The sequence below is a fragment of the Leucoraja erinacea genome, chromosome 6 (assembly GCF_028641065.1).
Source record: "Leucoraja erinacea ecotype New England chromosome 6, Leri_hhj_1, whole genome shotgun sequence".
Classification (NCBI taxonomy): domain Eukaryota; kingdom Metazoa; phylum Chordata; class Chondrichthyes; order Rajiformes; family Rajidae; genus Leucoraja; species Leucoraja erinaceus.
Genome location: NC_073382.1, coordinates 50,979,966 through 50,996,178, shown reverse-complemented (window position 1 = coordinate 50,996,178; position 16,213 = coordinate 50,979,966). Strand labels below are relative to the sequence as shown.

The window sequence follows — 16,213 nt, the reverse complement described above, 5'->3', positions numbered from 1 at the left end:
AGTGCTACAGCTCCTGCACAATAAAGGAATAATCACAGCATGATATTTTACATCATTTAGCTTCCATGAAAATATTAGTCATGAATTTATAATGGAAGATAATCATACATGGTAAAATTTATATTTGGCTACAACAATTGCAGTTATTTTTAAACCAAATTTTATATTCTTGCATAAAAGGTATATGATAAATTTTGGATAGGCCACATCTCGAGCATTATTTATAGGAAGGAGGTTCTAGAGGACTCAGAAGAGGTTCACCAGGATGTTGCCTGGATTTAGAGTGCATTAACTACAAGGACGAGATTGGACAAACTTGAATTGTTTTTTTCAGCAGCGTCAGTGACTGACAGACAACTGGATAGATATATAGAAAATGAGAAGGGGAATAGATGGGATAGCTAGAGTATATTTTTCCAAAATGGAAACATCAAATACCATAGGACAAAGGTTTAATGTGAGAAGAGGAAAGTTTAAAGGAGATGCGAGAAGCAAGTTTTTTTTTCTTTTTAAATTCTGATTAGAGTGGTTTTGTTCTCCGATTTGATATTATATCTGATCTGCGGCCTAACATCATGGAGCTAGAGGCCTCCTCGGGACTGTCATCAGGGCTGATTCCTTGCCTGGAATCGCTCCAACCGCAGCTTGCGGATTTTACCATCAAGGGCTCGTAGTCTCGGGAGATATCGAGTCGGGAGCTCCGGAAGCCACATGACGTTCGACCAGTCCTGACCCGCGGTCCGATCGTCAGCGCGGGGGAGCTGAGATTCCCCCCCCGATGCAGGAGCTGATCGCCCCGATGCAGAGGGCTCGACTGCCGGCTACGGGAGTCAAGATCGTTCCGTCAACGGAAGGCTTGAGGTCCCCGACCGCGGGAGAACAAAGAGAGATTGAACTTTTTTTTTCGTCTTCCATCACAGCGAGGACTGTGGAGGTATCACTGTGGTGGATGTTTATGTTAAACTATATTTTGTGTGTTCTGTTGCTTTTTATTTGTGTGACTGACTTGGCAAATTAAATTCCTCGTATGTTGCAAAACATACTTGGCTAATAAGGTATTATTGTATTGTAGTGAAGGGTTCTTGGAAATGCTGCCAAAAATAGTGGCCGATCTATCACATGATTGTTTGAAACAGATTTCTAGGTATTGAAACGGATTTCTAGGTATTAAAACAAACTCAATGATCGAGGCTCTATAGTCCTCGCAGATAGAGAATTCAAAAGATTCACTATCACCACCATCCAAGCAAGGATTTTTTTTTTTGCATTATCTCAGTCCTAAACAGCTTGTTCTGAAATGCTGATGCTGGTTTTCGATGACCTAGCCAGGAGAAACATACACCTGTATGCAGCCAATCAAGCCCAGCAAAGAGTTTGAAAGTTGCAATTAGATCCTAGTCAAAACATCATAAAATGACCCTTCAGCCACCATGCCAATGCCAATCATTGTACTTATGTGTACTAATCCCTTTTACCCACATTTGGTTTATAGCCATATGCCAAATGCTTATTATAGGCTTCAATGTTCTGAGTGCTGTGGAGAAAATTACCCTCAGATTCCCTCTAAACCTTTCACACTCCCACCATGGGGGAAAAAAAAGCTTCTTGCTATCCATTCAAATCCCCCCTCAATTTTCATTACCGGTGCTTCTATCAGGTCATCCCTTAGCCTCCACTGCTCTAAGGAAATCAAACTCAAATCTATCCAATCTCTGCTTACAACTTAAACGCTGTAAGCATGGTAACATGTTCTGTACACCTCACCAGCACAATCATTTCCTTCTTATAATCTGGTGATCAGAAGTGATTACATTAACGCAAATGTGGCCAACCAATATTCTATGAAGCTGTAACATAATATCAATATTCTCGTTCTATGCCATGGCCTAATACAGTCTGCATCAAATATGCCTTCTTCTCTACCTATACTGCCAATTTCAGGGACCGATGGGTTTGTCGCCTAACACCCAGGGCTCTCACAACTATTTTTCACTGTTGACAGCCGGGCAACCTAGGCAGCTTTATAGGTTGCCAAATTACAGTTTAGGTGGTCATATAAGACGGGTTGCATGACGCGCGCGATAATGTGCTCGGATGAAGTGCGTAGTTACCAGTCGGAATTATGCGCAATGAAGCATTCACATATTATTTCTGCTTCAAATAAAGTCACAAATTAAACATTCACCAATCAAGACATTATATATACCACAATGACATGCAGCAAAATTATAATACAGTATCTCAACTCTTTTTACACATTGCAATTAATGCAATTTCTATTATATCTTTCCACTTCCAAACAAAAATGTGGTTGGATTATTCAGCGTATGATCAACCTGTGTCAATAAATCCTGGACCATGGTAACATATATGCAAGCATGCTTTCTGTGAAGGAATGAAAATTATCATGACATGGCCGTCGCACGGGTCTTTTCCTCTTGAATCTTCAATCATCAATCTCTGTTGTGCCCAGTCACAGCAAGGTAAGTCGACAAAGAATTGAATCGATCTGTTCGACATCTTTGAAGGTAGACACAGTAACAACATCAAGAGGGGAAACATAGATACATAATATATCCCATCTGCTTTACAAGCTTTGAAGTTCTCCCTGCAGTCAGTTTCTTAAACACCTTTACGTTTTGCGCTTTTTTTGACAGCCAAGTACTTTAAATGGATTTTGTAATTTAAAAGAAATAGAGAATGGAAGTGTACTTCAATTTTCTTTTTCTTGGAACATACTTGTTACTATATTATTATTATTATTATTATTATTACCTGACCAGACCTATACCATACTTTTGAATGTACATCATAACTCTATTATAGCCCTGTCTCACGGTGCGAGTCCACCCACGAGTGATCACGAGTAATATAAAAAAATCACTCGTGGTTGTCTACAAGATTCCAAGTTTATGTTCACGAGTTTAAACGAGTTCCCACGTGTATGTCTAGGTTTGCCGTTTACTTCTCATTTCTGTGATGCACCAAGTTCCTATCCCGAGTTACCAAGTTCCTCTCCCGAGTTACTCTTGAGCCAACAACGACTACCGACGTGTGGAAAAATCATCACATGGATAAAAATGTCATGCAGTTTTTTTTAACTATAAAAAGCCTCCCATGACCATGGACAAAACTGCCCCGATGATCAGCTTCTCCGTGTCTCTAATGTAGCTGCATGCTTCTCTGGGACGCCGCTCGATTCTCAGATTCTGCTCAGATGTGTTCCCCACATAAATGAATGAATTGTGACAACCCATTCATTTGTTTGCAAACTCCAGCCACAGGCAACGTACCTCGTATATTTTCCAAGGCCGGTGCTGTGCGTAAGTGACATGGTGATGTCTTGTCATGTAATTAACCGCTGTGTGTTTGCAAACAAAAAAAACAGGTTTTATCAAATCGTTGCCTATCATTACTACAATGCAATAAATGGCATTTAAAGTACTTGGCTGTCAAAAAAAGCACAAAACGTAAAGGCGTTTAAGAAACGGACTGCAGGGAGAACTTCAAAGCTTGTGAATCGATTAAATTCAGGTACAAGTTGAACTCAAGATTTAAATCCCCTGAAAGTTAGGTTTCTTAACACAGGATAGATGCTCTGCCAGAACTGAGTTGCTGAATAAAATCATCTCCCATTTTCCTCCGTTTCTTGCATGATCTCGGCTTGCCAGTTTTATTTCACACTCCGTAATCTGTGTAATGTATATAAGTGTAAAATAATAAACTGACCAGGGTCCAGTGTTCTCCCCTGTTAGTTTAGTTTAGAGATACAGAGCGGAACCAGGCCCTTCGGACCACCGAGTCCACGCCGACCAGTGATCCCCGCACATTAACACGATCCCACACCCACTATGGACATTTTTACATTCACCAAGCCAATTAACCTACAAACCTGTACGTCTTTGGAGTGTGGGAGGATCTCGGAGAAACCCCACGCAGGTCACGGGGAGAACTTACAAACTCAGTACAGACAGCACCCGTAGTCGGGATCGAACCCGGGTCTCCGACGCTGCATTCGCTGTCAGGCAGCAACTATACCGCTGCACCACCGTGAATGAAGGCCTGTTTTAAGTATCAAATAGAGGAGCTGGACAGCATCTCATACAGTAAGTATATTCTGATTCAGTATTGAAAGTTATTCAATTTCAGAACAAACTAGGCAGGATCTCGGCCCCGCACTCACTGCCATTGTGCAGCAAGGAGGCGGTGGCGGCAAAGCAACAGTGTTAAAGAAGACAGCTCCATCCTGCGGCTTTGAGTTAAAGATAGAATTCAACGAGGCCACATCTATTGATATGACCTACAAAGGGGTAATGAGCACTGTCCAGTGCCAGAGCAGTTATACTTAGGATTTGTTTGAAACACGCATCATGTAGTTAGAAGACCTGCGGGCGGAGGTTTGCTATATTTTAATTGAATTTACTGCCAGGTCTACACACTGCAGGGAGACTGGAGATGAAATCTTTGAATGTGGATGGATGTCTCCGCGCCTGCTCGTTCTAAGCGGAATATATTTTTAGTTGCCTTTCAAGCCGGGCTTTGGTTTTATTCCTTGTTTTTGTTTATTCGCACACTCTTTTCATGTGTGAGGGTGTGAGAAGTCTATGCCGGGTGCCGGCCGGCTGCAGCCGCTGTTCTTTCACATCAGTTGCACATCAGATTGTTGGGAGACGGAGCTCAGGGTTTGCCTCCTGAGCTGCTTTGGTGCCCAGGCGCGAGTTGAGGTGGAGGGAGATTGGGGTGGGGTTGGGGGGTGGGGGAAATGCGCAGGCGTCATTAATCTGTCTGGGGTGACAAGGCTCTTGGGTTAGGCTGGGATCATTCTCTGCTCTCATCTCTCTCTTTCTGTGTGTGCATTAGCAGGGGGAAGAGCGGTCTACCTCGCTGGGGCACAAGAGCTCTGCCGCCTGCCCGTTGCAGCCATCAACATGTTTGTTCCTTTGGTGCGCCTCATCTGCCCTGCTCCCATCCCAGACCTGCCCCCGCCCTCTGCCCCATTCTCTTGGAAATGTCGCTTGGTGCGTGGGCAGGGAGGGGGAGTGAGTACAAACCACCGAATCCATTCTTAAAAGTCGGGCAGAGCTGTGTAGAACTCACGTTTCTCTCTGCTTCATATACGTGGGAATTCCCTCAGTATGGTCACTTTTCACGCATCCCGCCAAACCCACGTGTTACTCACGAGTCACCACAGTAAACTCACGGGCTACAACGAGTATTACAACGAGTTTAAAAGTGTCAACATTTTCCTTCAAGAGTATATTTGACTCGTGAAAATCTTTCAACATCTTTTAACACGTTTCCCGAGTACCTGATGTCAGCGTTACTAGTCGCTAAGTTACGTCCATGAGTTCCAACGTTCCCGCTACGTTAATTCTACGTGATTACCACGAGTTTGATTTGTTTTTAACTCGGGATCATTCGTGGGTGGACTCGCACCGTGAGACAGGGGTTTTACTCTGTGCCCACTAAGAAGAATAGTCATGGAAGTAAGTGACAATGTTGAATCAATCATCGAACTTGGCAAGTTAGATTGCCCAGAAGGACAATAAAAATGGCTGAAGCGGTTATTTATTTATTTTATTTTTTGGGAGGTGGGGAGATATCAACTTTAAACGAACAGAAACATTATATTTGTAAGAACTTGTGTAACTTTTCCGCTTGATATTTAAACCATCTCCTGAAAAGCAAAGTAAAGAGCTGTTCAAATACATGTAAAAGTGACTTTAATTGTCATCTGAGTCGCTGTCGAGCAAAGCATCCTCCTCAGACTTGTCACTGTCATGGTGAGGTCCCCGAGGCCGATGGTGCAGCTGGGTCTTCTCCAGTGTCAGGCCTCCTTGCCCTCTTCCCTCCTGCATGCCACAAGCTGATGGCTGGCCGGGGATCAAGTTCCTTGATGTTACTGGCATGCAGCATGATGAGGAGCTGGTCCGTCACCTGGTCATCCTGGAGGGAGCTTCTGATAGTGGTCCTCAGTTGCTTCAGCCGGCTGAATCGTCGCTCAGCCTCAGCTGAACTTGTCGGTATGGTAAGAACGAGGTCAAGGAGAGTGCAGATGTTGGGCAGCTCTTCTGGTGTTGGACTTCAGGAACACCAATCTGTGTCACAACAACCCTTTCAGCAACATGGCTGTTACTTGGCACTACACTGGAGCAATAGGAAGCTTCAATTCCCAAATTTCGGGGGGGGTTTCTGAAGAAAAAGTGGGGAAGAACAGGTAAGTGAGAGACAGAGTCACAGAGACAGATCAGCAGAAAGAGCAGAGGCAGAGACAGGCAGAGATAGAGAGAGACAGACACGGATAGAAAGACAGGGACTGAGACAGGTACATGGATAGATCAGGTTTGGAGCGATTTAATGGCCTGTCCCACTTGGGCGACATTTTCCGCGACAGCCTGAAAAGCGGTTGTCGCGTGGTGGTCGGGATGTGATGCATGTAGTGACTTGCGGTGTCTCCGTCGCCCCAGGATTTTGGAATGTTCTCAGCATGGGCGTCTCATCATGTTGTGCGCTCTGTCACACGCTGATGTATGCTGCCCTGCGGGTGACGCCCAGTTAGGTTTGGGATCCACAGATGGGCTGTAATATATTCTTCCTTCAATGCATGGATTTTAAACATTAATATATTAAAATTAATACAATAAAATCAATTGTGCAAATGAAAAGATGTCCCAATCGTTTAGTTTTATTTTGTATTGGTCCGCTTCCAGATCCAAATCACCGTCTCTAACTTTTCACAGGGATGGATTCAGTGAATGTAGACTGAACTCTTCTCTCCCCTCCAACCCCCTCCTGCCTCCATCCCTCCTCTCCACCCCCCCCACACCTCCCTCCCCCCCCTTTCCTCCGCCCCGCTCCACTCTTCTCCCCTCTTCTCCCCTCCCCTTCTCCCCCATCTTCCAACCCCCCCTCCCACTTTCCCCGACGCCCCCCATTTGTGGGCCCAGCCTGTGACAGCTAGATCCCACTAATAGTACTGCACAAAGTCTACTCCACATCAACTGTTTTAGTAACATTGCAGACTTTGGGAACAACACCCCCCCCCCCCCCCCCCCCCCCCCCCCTCCCTCCCTCAAAACACAAACTATCGTGTTTACAGATAAAACCAGCATTTACTCTGGAATAAATAATTTTTAAAAATTCACCCAAAGATTTTGGAGAAAAAAAAAACCTAAAGCTCCGATCCCACTTAATCGACTTTTTCAGCAACTGCCGGAACCCGTCATAGGTTGTTGCAGGTCGGCGAAAATGTTCAACATGTTGAAAATTCAGCGGTGACCAGGAAGACGCTACACCTCCTTGGGTGACTGAGGAGACGGCTCACGACCATACAGGCGACATGCCGCGGGATGAAGCCTGTATGGTCGTGAGTAGTCATCCAAAGAGTCGTACCTTGTTCTGGTCGCCGCTGGATTTTCAACATGTTGAACATTTTCGGCGACCTGTAACGACCTATGACGGGTGCCGGCAGTTGCCGAAAAAGTCGCGTACGTGGGACAGGCCCTTAAGGCTCATGAATTGCAAGCCAAAGATAAATGTAAAAGCTTATTTTTAAATGAATTAGGGATATATCCCCAAAATGACTAAAAATGGAAAATAGTCTTGTAGCATTTTAGGGGATCACGTTAACCATTGCAGCCTGTTATTTATATATTCTTTTTGGGAAATTTAAGTGTTCCAAATTATGCTCATCTTTTTTGAAAATAAGTGAATGTTGACACTAACCTTTGCATTGCTTAAATTAAATGGAGTACAAACCAAAATTAAATGGCTGCAAGAGAAATGAGGGGGAGCAAACGGAAAATTAACAGTTCTTCAGTGACTTTGTAAACTCAAAGTATTAGGAATACCATTTAGGACGCAAAACTGCATTTTGTTGTACTCATACTTGTATTTGTGTGATGACATTAAAGTTGAATTGAATTGAATTGAATTTCATCAAGAGCTTAATACTTGGATTGCTCAATTACTCCATTGTAGTTTACAAGCTTCAACACTAGATCTTTCGTACACTTTGTTTCTCTGAAAATCATTTTTCCACACAGAGTGGTGAATCTGTGGAATTCTCTGCCACAGAAGGTAGTTGAGGCCAGTTCATTGGCTATATTTAAGAGGGAGTTAGATGTGGCCCTTGTGGCTAAAGGGATCAGGGGGTATGGAGAGAAGGCAGGGATGGGATACCGAGTTGGATTATCAGCCATGATCATATCGAATGGCGGTGCAGGCTCGAAGGGCCGAATGGCTTACTCCTGCACCTATTTTCTATGTTTCTATGAAAACAAAGGCTGTGGAGGTCAAGTCAATGGATATTTTTAAGGTAGAGATAGATTATTGATTAGTATGGGTGTCAGGGGTTATGGGGAGAAGGCAGGAGAATGGGGTTAGGAGGGAGAGATAGATCAGCCACAATTGAATGATAGAGTAGACTTGATGGGCCAAAATGCCTAATTCTGCTCCTATCACTTACGACCTTATGAACAAAACAAAAACTCCAGCTACTTGAGGAACTCATGCCCAGGTTCAACTGCAACTTCTCTTCCCCTCTCCAAGGTAACATTTACTTCATATAGAAAATAATTTTGATTGCTGCTTCCCCAGTTAGATTTTGTGACTTGCACTTCAACTAATCCTTTAAAATTCACATTTTGGATGTACGTTCCTCATGAAACCAGACTGGAAAAAAGTAGCACAACACAAATGGGATTTGTTAACATATTTTCTGTCAAAACACATTAGGACAGATTTTCCACTTCAGTGTATTACATTCAGGTTATTATTGCTCACATTTTAAAATCAATAAGCATGCAGGCCAAAACAATTAGAGAAAAAAAACAAAAAACATGGCTTACACCCAATCTCTCAGATACATTTGCATAATTTAAAGCTAACCAAAATGCAATCCTAAAGAGAGTTCAGATATAGGAAATAATGGGGGAGGGGCAACAAAAGAAAAATCAATGTTTGTCTAAACAACAAATTGTACAATTTGAGACAGATTTGTGTTTTTAAAGTAGTTTATATTGTGGACATTGTTCCAAAATGATCCATAATTAGATTTGTAGTACAATACGGATTATTGCCTCACCAGGCAGTTTAGATCCAAATGTCAATTAGCCCAAGGACAAATAACGAGAACCCCATTCACAATTTCCCCAATTTTAAAAAAAAAACAGCCTTCAAGTAGGGAAGTTAATAAGCGGTCATTGAACAATTACATCAAGAATGACCGCAAGAAAAATGGATAGTAGATGTGTAAAAGGAACTGCAGATGCTGCTTTATACTGGAAATACACACCAAAGGCTAGAGTAACTCAGCGGGTCAGACAGCATCGCTGAAGAAAACGAATAGGTGATGTTTTGGGTCTGAATCCTTCTTCGACTGAAAGTAGAGATTGGGCAGGTAAAATAAACTGGAGGCGAGAAAAAGTATTTGTTCTGAATTGTTCTGGCCTTTTCTCACCTCCGGTAGACTGTATTTCTCCACCCACCTCTACTTTCAGCCCAAATAAAGGTTCCGACCAAAAGCGTCATCTATTCCTTTTCTCCAGAGATGCTGCCTGACCCTCTGAGTTACACCAGCTTTTAATGCCTTATCTATAGTATATCTTCGACTACCTTTTGTCTACCTTCGATTTGTCTATATTTTGTCTACCTTCGATTTTGCCAGCATCTGCAGTTCTTTCTTAAAAATTATAGACCTCAGCTCTTTTAGAATGCTGTCCCAATATCTATATATTTACAGTGCCCAATTGCATGCAATTATGTGAAGGTGTTGGGATAATTTAAGTTACTACGAATATCTTATATAAAAGGCGATCCACGTTTATCTCATTAACGTGTCGGTGGGGGGCGCTACGAGTCGGCTGCCCTGCCAGCAGCGTGTACATTATTTTTACTTTCGTTTTTTTAGTGTGTCCAAATGTGTGTTTTAATGTCTCTTGGCATGTCTTGTGTGGGGGGGTGGTGGAGGGGGGGTAAGGTATACTCAAGATATATTCATTCAAGTATGCCTGAAATGCAAACATTTCATATTCCTAAAGCATATTTAGCCTTGAAAGCAAAAGGAGTTAAACGTGGATTGAAAGAAAACTGAGCAAATGCAACCAACATGTAATGGACACTTCAGATACAATACAATACCATTTATTTGTCATTTGAACCTCACATGAAGTTCAAACAAAATTTAGTTTCTGCAGTCATACAAGAAAAGAACCAAGACACACTCCAATACAATTTAAACAAACATCCATCAATACAATTTAAACAAACATCCATCACAGTGAATCTCCTCCTCACTGTGATGGAAGGCAAAGTCTTGTCTCTCTCCTGCTCTCCATTCTTCTCCTGATGTCAAATTCAAAGCCCCCGGCGGGCGCTAGCAAGTCCCACGGCTGTTTAAGTCGCGCGGGGCGATGTAAGGCCCCGCTCCAGGTCACTATCAACCCTGCAATTCGGTGGTGCTCCGTAAAGCGATCTCCCACTGGGGACCCGCGAGCTCCCGGTGTCACCATCCACCGGAGTCGGGTCACAGCAGCTCGCCATTACAGCTCTCCAAGCTCCAAAGCCGGCCAGCTCCACGATGGTAGGTCCGCAGCTCCACTGGCTCCCTGACTTGAGCCCCCAGGTCATTCCGGTTGGAGGACGCTCCATGGTGCTAGGCCCCAACGACAACGGAGACCCAACAGGGAAAAGGTCGGGTCCCCGTACAGGGAAGAGATTTAAAAGTTCCCCCCACCCACCCACACATACACATTTAAAAACCCACTACAAACTATACCCTCAACGGGACAAAACATTTTTTTTAAAAGACAGACGGACTGCAGAGGCCGCTGCGACGTCGGTCGCGCCGCCCACCGTTCAGTTGCCAGGAACTTGGGAATTGTAATCAAAACCCTAACTTTAATTATGAAGAATTACTGAACTTTCAAATCAACATCAATGGAAAAAAGATTAAGCTGCAGGCAAGAAAAAAAAACTTTAATGGTATGGTATTAGAGAATACAAGAGAATATAATAAATCGGTCTGTTTTTCCAAGATGCCTGAGAAATTGGCAGATAGGATAACAAAGGAGTTTACCCTGCACTGTGAATAATACTTAAAGAATATGAATGAGGTTAAACTTGCAAATACTGAATAGAACGCCAAATTATAACCATATAACCATATAACAATTACAGCACGGAAACAGGCCATCTCGACCCTTCTAGTCCGTGCCGAACACATAATCTCCCCTAGTCCCATATACCTGCGCTCAGACCATAACCCTCCATTCCCTTCCCATCCATATAACTATCCAATTTATTTTTAAATGATAAAAACGAACCTGCCTCCACCACCTTCACTGGAAGCTCATTCCACACAGCTACCACTCTCCGAGTAAAGAAGTTCCACCTCATGTTACCCCTAAACTTCAGTCCCTTAATTCTCATGTCATGTCCCCTTGTTTGAATCTTCCCTACTCTCAGTGGGAAAAGCTTTTCCACGTCAACTCTGTCTATCCCTCTCATCATTTTAAAAACCTCTATCAAGTCCCCCCTTAACCTTCTGCGCTCCAAAGAATAAAGCCCTAACTTGTTCAACCTTTCTCTGTAACTTAGTTGCTTCACAATGGTTACTGGTTGGGAAATGGTAAAACACAGTTGTACAAATTCTACTACTAATTCTATGAACCGCTTTTGAGGAAAGTATCAAATGACTAAATATTTACATGTGTACACACATTTTGCAATCTGCACAGAAACTATACGCAAAACAAATATGGATCAATTTTCATTTCAGAGTCTGACTATAGTCAGTCACATTGAATGAAACTGGTTCATCCACAATGTTACAAAGCACACAAGTAGCCAAACAAGGCAAGTCTTCAATTTGATCCCTCGTCTTTCAATCAGCTGGTCTCAGGGGAATATGTGCTACAATATCCTCAATGACTGGTTGTACTCTGTATACATCAGGCAATGCCAGTAATTGGATTCCATTAGCAGTTAACAGGCACATAAATGTCAAAGTTTACCAACAGAATAATAGCATTCTTACAAGGAAGAACCCAAAAGCTGATACCAATCAGAAGTTGATATCAGGGTAACCCTTCAATCCCCTCTCTCCATCCCTCACCCACCCTAGTCGTCACTCATTACACTGACGTCCTGTTGAGTTTCTGTATATGTTTCAGTATAACTCGTTATCACCAACTCCATAACCAACAATGGACCATTGCAGGCCCACCTTGCCTTGATCATCTTTGCTTTTTGCATATCTTTCACTCATTTGCTCTATGTGCCATCTACAGTGGCTTGCAAAAGTTTTCATACCCCTTGAACTTTTCCACATTGTGTCATGTTACAACCACAAACGTAAATGTATTTTATTGGGATTTTATGTGATAAACCAACACAAAGCGGTGCATAATTGTGAAGTGGAAGGGAAATGATACATGGTTTTCAAATTTTTTTACAAATAAAAAACTGAAAAGTGTGGCGTGCAAAAGTATTCAGCCCCCTTTACTCTGATACCCCTAAATAAAATCCAGTGCAACCAATTGCCTTCAGAAGTCACCTAATTAGTAAATAGAGTCCACGTGTGTAATCTAATCTCAGTATAAATACAGCTGTCCTGTGAAGGCCTCAGAGGTTTGTTAGAGAACATTAGTGAACAAACAGCATCATGAAGCCCAAGGAACACACCAGACAGGTCAGGGATAAAGTTGTGGAGAAGTTTAAAGCAGAGTTAGGTTATAAAAAAATATCCCAAGCTTTGAACATCTCACGGAGCATTGTTCAATCCATCATCCGAAAATGGAAAGAGTATGGCACAACTTCAAACCTACCAAGACATGGCCGTCCACATAAACTGACAGGCCGGGCAAGGAGAGCATTGATCGGAGAAGCAGCCAAGGCATGGTAACTCTGGAGGAGCTGCAGAGATCCACAGCTCAGGTGAGAGAATCTGTCCACAGGCCAACTGTTAGTCGTGCACTCCACAAATCGGGCCTTTATGGAAGAGTGGCAAGAAGAAAACCATTGTTGAAAAAAATAAGCCATAAGAAGTCCCGTTTGTAGTTTGCCACAAGCCATGTGGGGGACACAGCAAACATGTGGAGGAAGGTGCTCTGGTCAGATGAGACCAAAATTGAAGCTTTTGGCCTAAATGCAAAACGCTATGTGTGACGGAAAACTAACACTGCACATCACCCTGAACACACCATCCCCACTGTGAAACATGGTGATGGCAGCATCATGCTGTGGGGATGCTTTTCTTCAGCAGGGACAGGGAAGCTGGTCAGAGTTGATGGGAAGATGGATGGAGCCAAATACAGGGCAATCTTGGAAGAAAACCTGTTAAGAGTCTGCAAAAGACTTGAGACTGGGGCGAAGGTTCACCTTCCAGCAGGACAACGACCCTAAACATACAGCCAGAGCTACAATGGAATGGTTTAGATCAAAGCATATTCATGTGTTAGAATGGCCCAGTCAAAGTCCAGACCTAAATCCAATTGAGAATCTCTGGCAAGACTTGAAAATTGCTGTTCACAGATGCTCTCCATCCAATCTGACTGAGCTTGATTTATTTTGCAAAGAAGAATGGGCAAAAATGTAGTCTCTAGATGTGCAAAGCTGGTAGAGACATACCCCAAAAGACTTGCAGCTGGAATTGCAACGAAAGGTGGTTCTACACAGTATTGACTCAGGGGGGCTGAATACTTTTGCACGCCACACTTTTCAGTTTTTTATTTGTAAAAAAATTTGAAAACCATGTATCATTTTCCTTCCACTTCACAATTATGCACCACTTTGTGTTGGTCTTTCACATAAAATCCCAATAAAATACATTTACGTTTGTGGTTGTAACGTGTCAAAATGTGGAAAAGTTCAAGGGGTATGAAAACTTTTGCAAGCCACTGTATATCTCTTGTTCCTCTTTCCCCAGACTTGGTCTCAAGATGGGTCTTGATAGCTTACGAGACAAGAGAAACTTGTATATGCAGCACCTGTATTGTGCCGGCAGGGTTGAATTCCAGAAAACAGATTCCAGAGTTTTTAGGAAAAACTTTCCCCTTCCTCTCTCCCTCCCCCCTCCCATATCAATTCTGGGATTTTTGAATTTGTTGTGGACAAATTGCTGTTACCCTGCTGTATTATTGCTGTAACAACAATACGGGAGACACAAGAAACTGCCGATGCTGGAACCTTGAGCAAGGCAAAGTGCTGAAGGAACTCAGCAGGTCAGACAGCATCAGATAACATTTCAGGTCAAGACCCTTCTTCAGATTCAAGTCAAGTCACATTTATTTATATAGCACATTTAATAAACAACTCTCATTGGCCAAAGTGCTTTACATTTGTTATAAGAATAGTATAAACAAACAAACTACATATATATATACATATAGCCCTCGCTCAGTGGACGTCAGGAAAGGCTTGGGAGTATAGATAAGTTTTTAGTCTCGACTTAAAAGAGTCGATGGAGGGAGCAGTTCTGATGGGAAGGGGGATGCGGTTCCACAGTCTAGGAGCTGCAACCGCAAAGGTGCGGTCGCCCCTAAGCTTATGCCTAGACTGCGGGATATTCAACAGCCCCAAGTCGGCCGATCTGAGGGACCTGGAGATGGAGTGGTGGGTGAGAAGACTTTTAATGTAGGAGGGGGCAAGCCCATTGAGGGCTTTGTAGACATAGAGGAGGGTCTTGAAATGTATACGGAAACGCACAGGGAGCCAGTGGAGAGAGGCCAGGATCGGGGTGATGTGGTCCCTTTTTCGGGTGCCCGTCAGGAGTCTCGCTGCGGCATTTTGGACCAGTTGCAGGTGGGACAGGGAAGATTGGCTGATGCCAGTGTAAAGAGAGTTGCAGTAATCTAGGCGGGAGGAGGTAAATGTGTGGACAATCTTTTCGAGGTCATCAAAGAGGAGGAATTGTTTTATTTTAGCTATAGTCCGAAGCTGAAAGAAGCTAGCTTTTACCACGGCATTGACTCGTTTGTCAAATTTCAGTGCCGAATCAAATATCACGCCGAGATATTTGACGTGAGGTTTGAGTAGTGGGGTAGGGCTTCCAAGGCTGCCTGCTATCATTTTGATTGAGTCAGAGGGGCCGAGAAGGATGACCTCAGACTTACTCTCGTTTAGTTGGAGGAAGTTCTGGGCCATCCAGCACTTTATATTCTCGAGGCAGCGGATATGGTTAGGCAGATTTGATTGATTTTTGGGCTTCAGGGGGAGATAGAGTTGTGTATTGTCTGCGTAGCAATGGAAGGAAATGCAGTGCCTTTCAAGACGGCCTAAGGGGAGCATATACATGGAGACGGGAATGGGGCCAAGGATGGAAACTTGTGGAACCCCACAGCAGAGATTAGCTGGGGATGAGAAAGAGTTGTCTATGTTAGTCGAGAAACTCCTACCTTTGAGGTAGGAGATGAACCAGCTCAGGGCAGTGCCATCAATACCAACCCCGTACCAGAGACGGTCAATTAGGATGGTGTGGTCGACAGTATCAAATGCTGCGTTGAGGTCGAGAAGGAGCAGGATTGCACAGTCGCTGGAGTCAATGGTGAGCAGTAGGTCATTATGTACCTTCAACAAGGCAGACTCTGTGCTGTGGTGTGCCCTGAAACCCGATTGGAAAGTTTCCAGGATAGTGTTTTGGTGAAGGTGAGGCATAAGTCGACTTAAAATTACCTTTTCAAGGACTTTTGAGAGGAAAGGCAGTTCAGAAATGGGTCTGTAGTTGCTTGGCAAGGTGGGGTCGAGGTTAGGTTTTTTTCCCCAGGAGTGGCTGGACCACCACATGCTTGAAGCAGGTAGGTACAGTGCCAGTGGCCAGGTTGATCGAATCAGTCCAAAGCAGGCTCCAACCCTTGATGTTGCCTGTCCATTTCCCTCCCCAGATGCTATCTGACCCAGCTTTGTGTTTTAGCCATAACTCAGTGTTATCTGTGCTGCAAAATTGAAAAATTCAACTCCCCAGCTCTAATTAAAAATTGGTTGTGCAGTTTAAGTTCTGGTCGGCATTACGTTCAATATTGTATTCATTTCAGCCACTGAGCCAAGGGGAACATCCAAGACTATGGGCTATATAGAAATGACAGTGGCTATTCTTGGCTCAATTACATGACAACATCACAGCAGTTTTAAAATGGCGATGTTGAAGGTTTAGAAAATGATGCACCAAATTCAAGAATGGCAAATCTATTTTCCTCCAAGTGAATTTCTTTCACAA

The 16,213-nt window shown here is 43.4% G+C and overlaps 1 protein-coding gene across 3 annotated transcripts in view; it reads right to left on the bottom strand.

Annotated features, from left to right (window-relative positions):
- LOC129698120 (radixin) overlaps positions 1-16,213 on the bottom strand; it is a 78,381-nt gene that overhangs the window by 40,428 nt on the left and 21,740 nt on the right. The window contains exon 1 of one of the 3 annotated variants that reach the window (XM_055637005.1): positions 3,294-3,365. The exons of the other annotated variants lie outside the window; for them this stretch is intronic. Coding sequence (XP_055492980.1) covers positions 3,294-3,350 — 57 coding nt within the window. The 5' untranslated portion in view covers positions 3,351-3,365. Of the gene's footprint in view, positions 1-3,293; positions 3,366-16,213 lie in introns of those variants that run through there. 3 annotated transcript variants of the gene reach the window in all.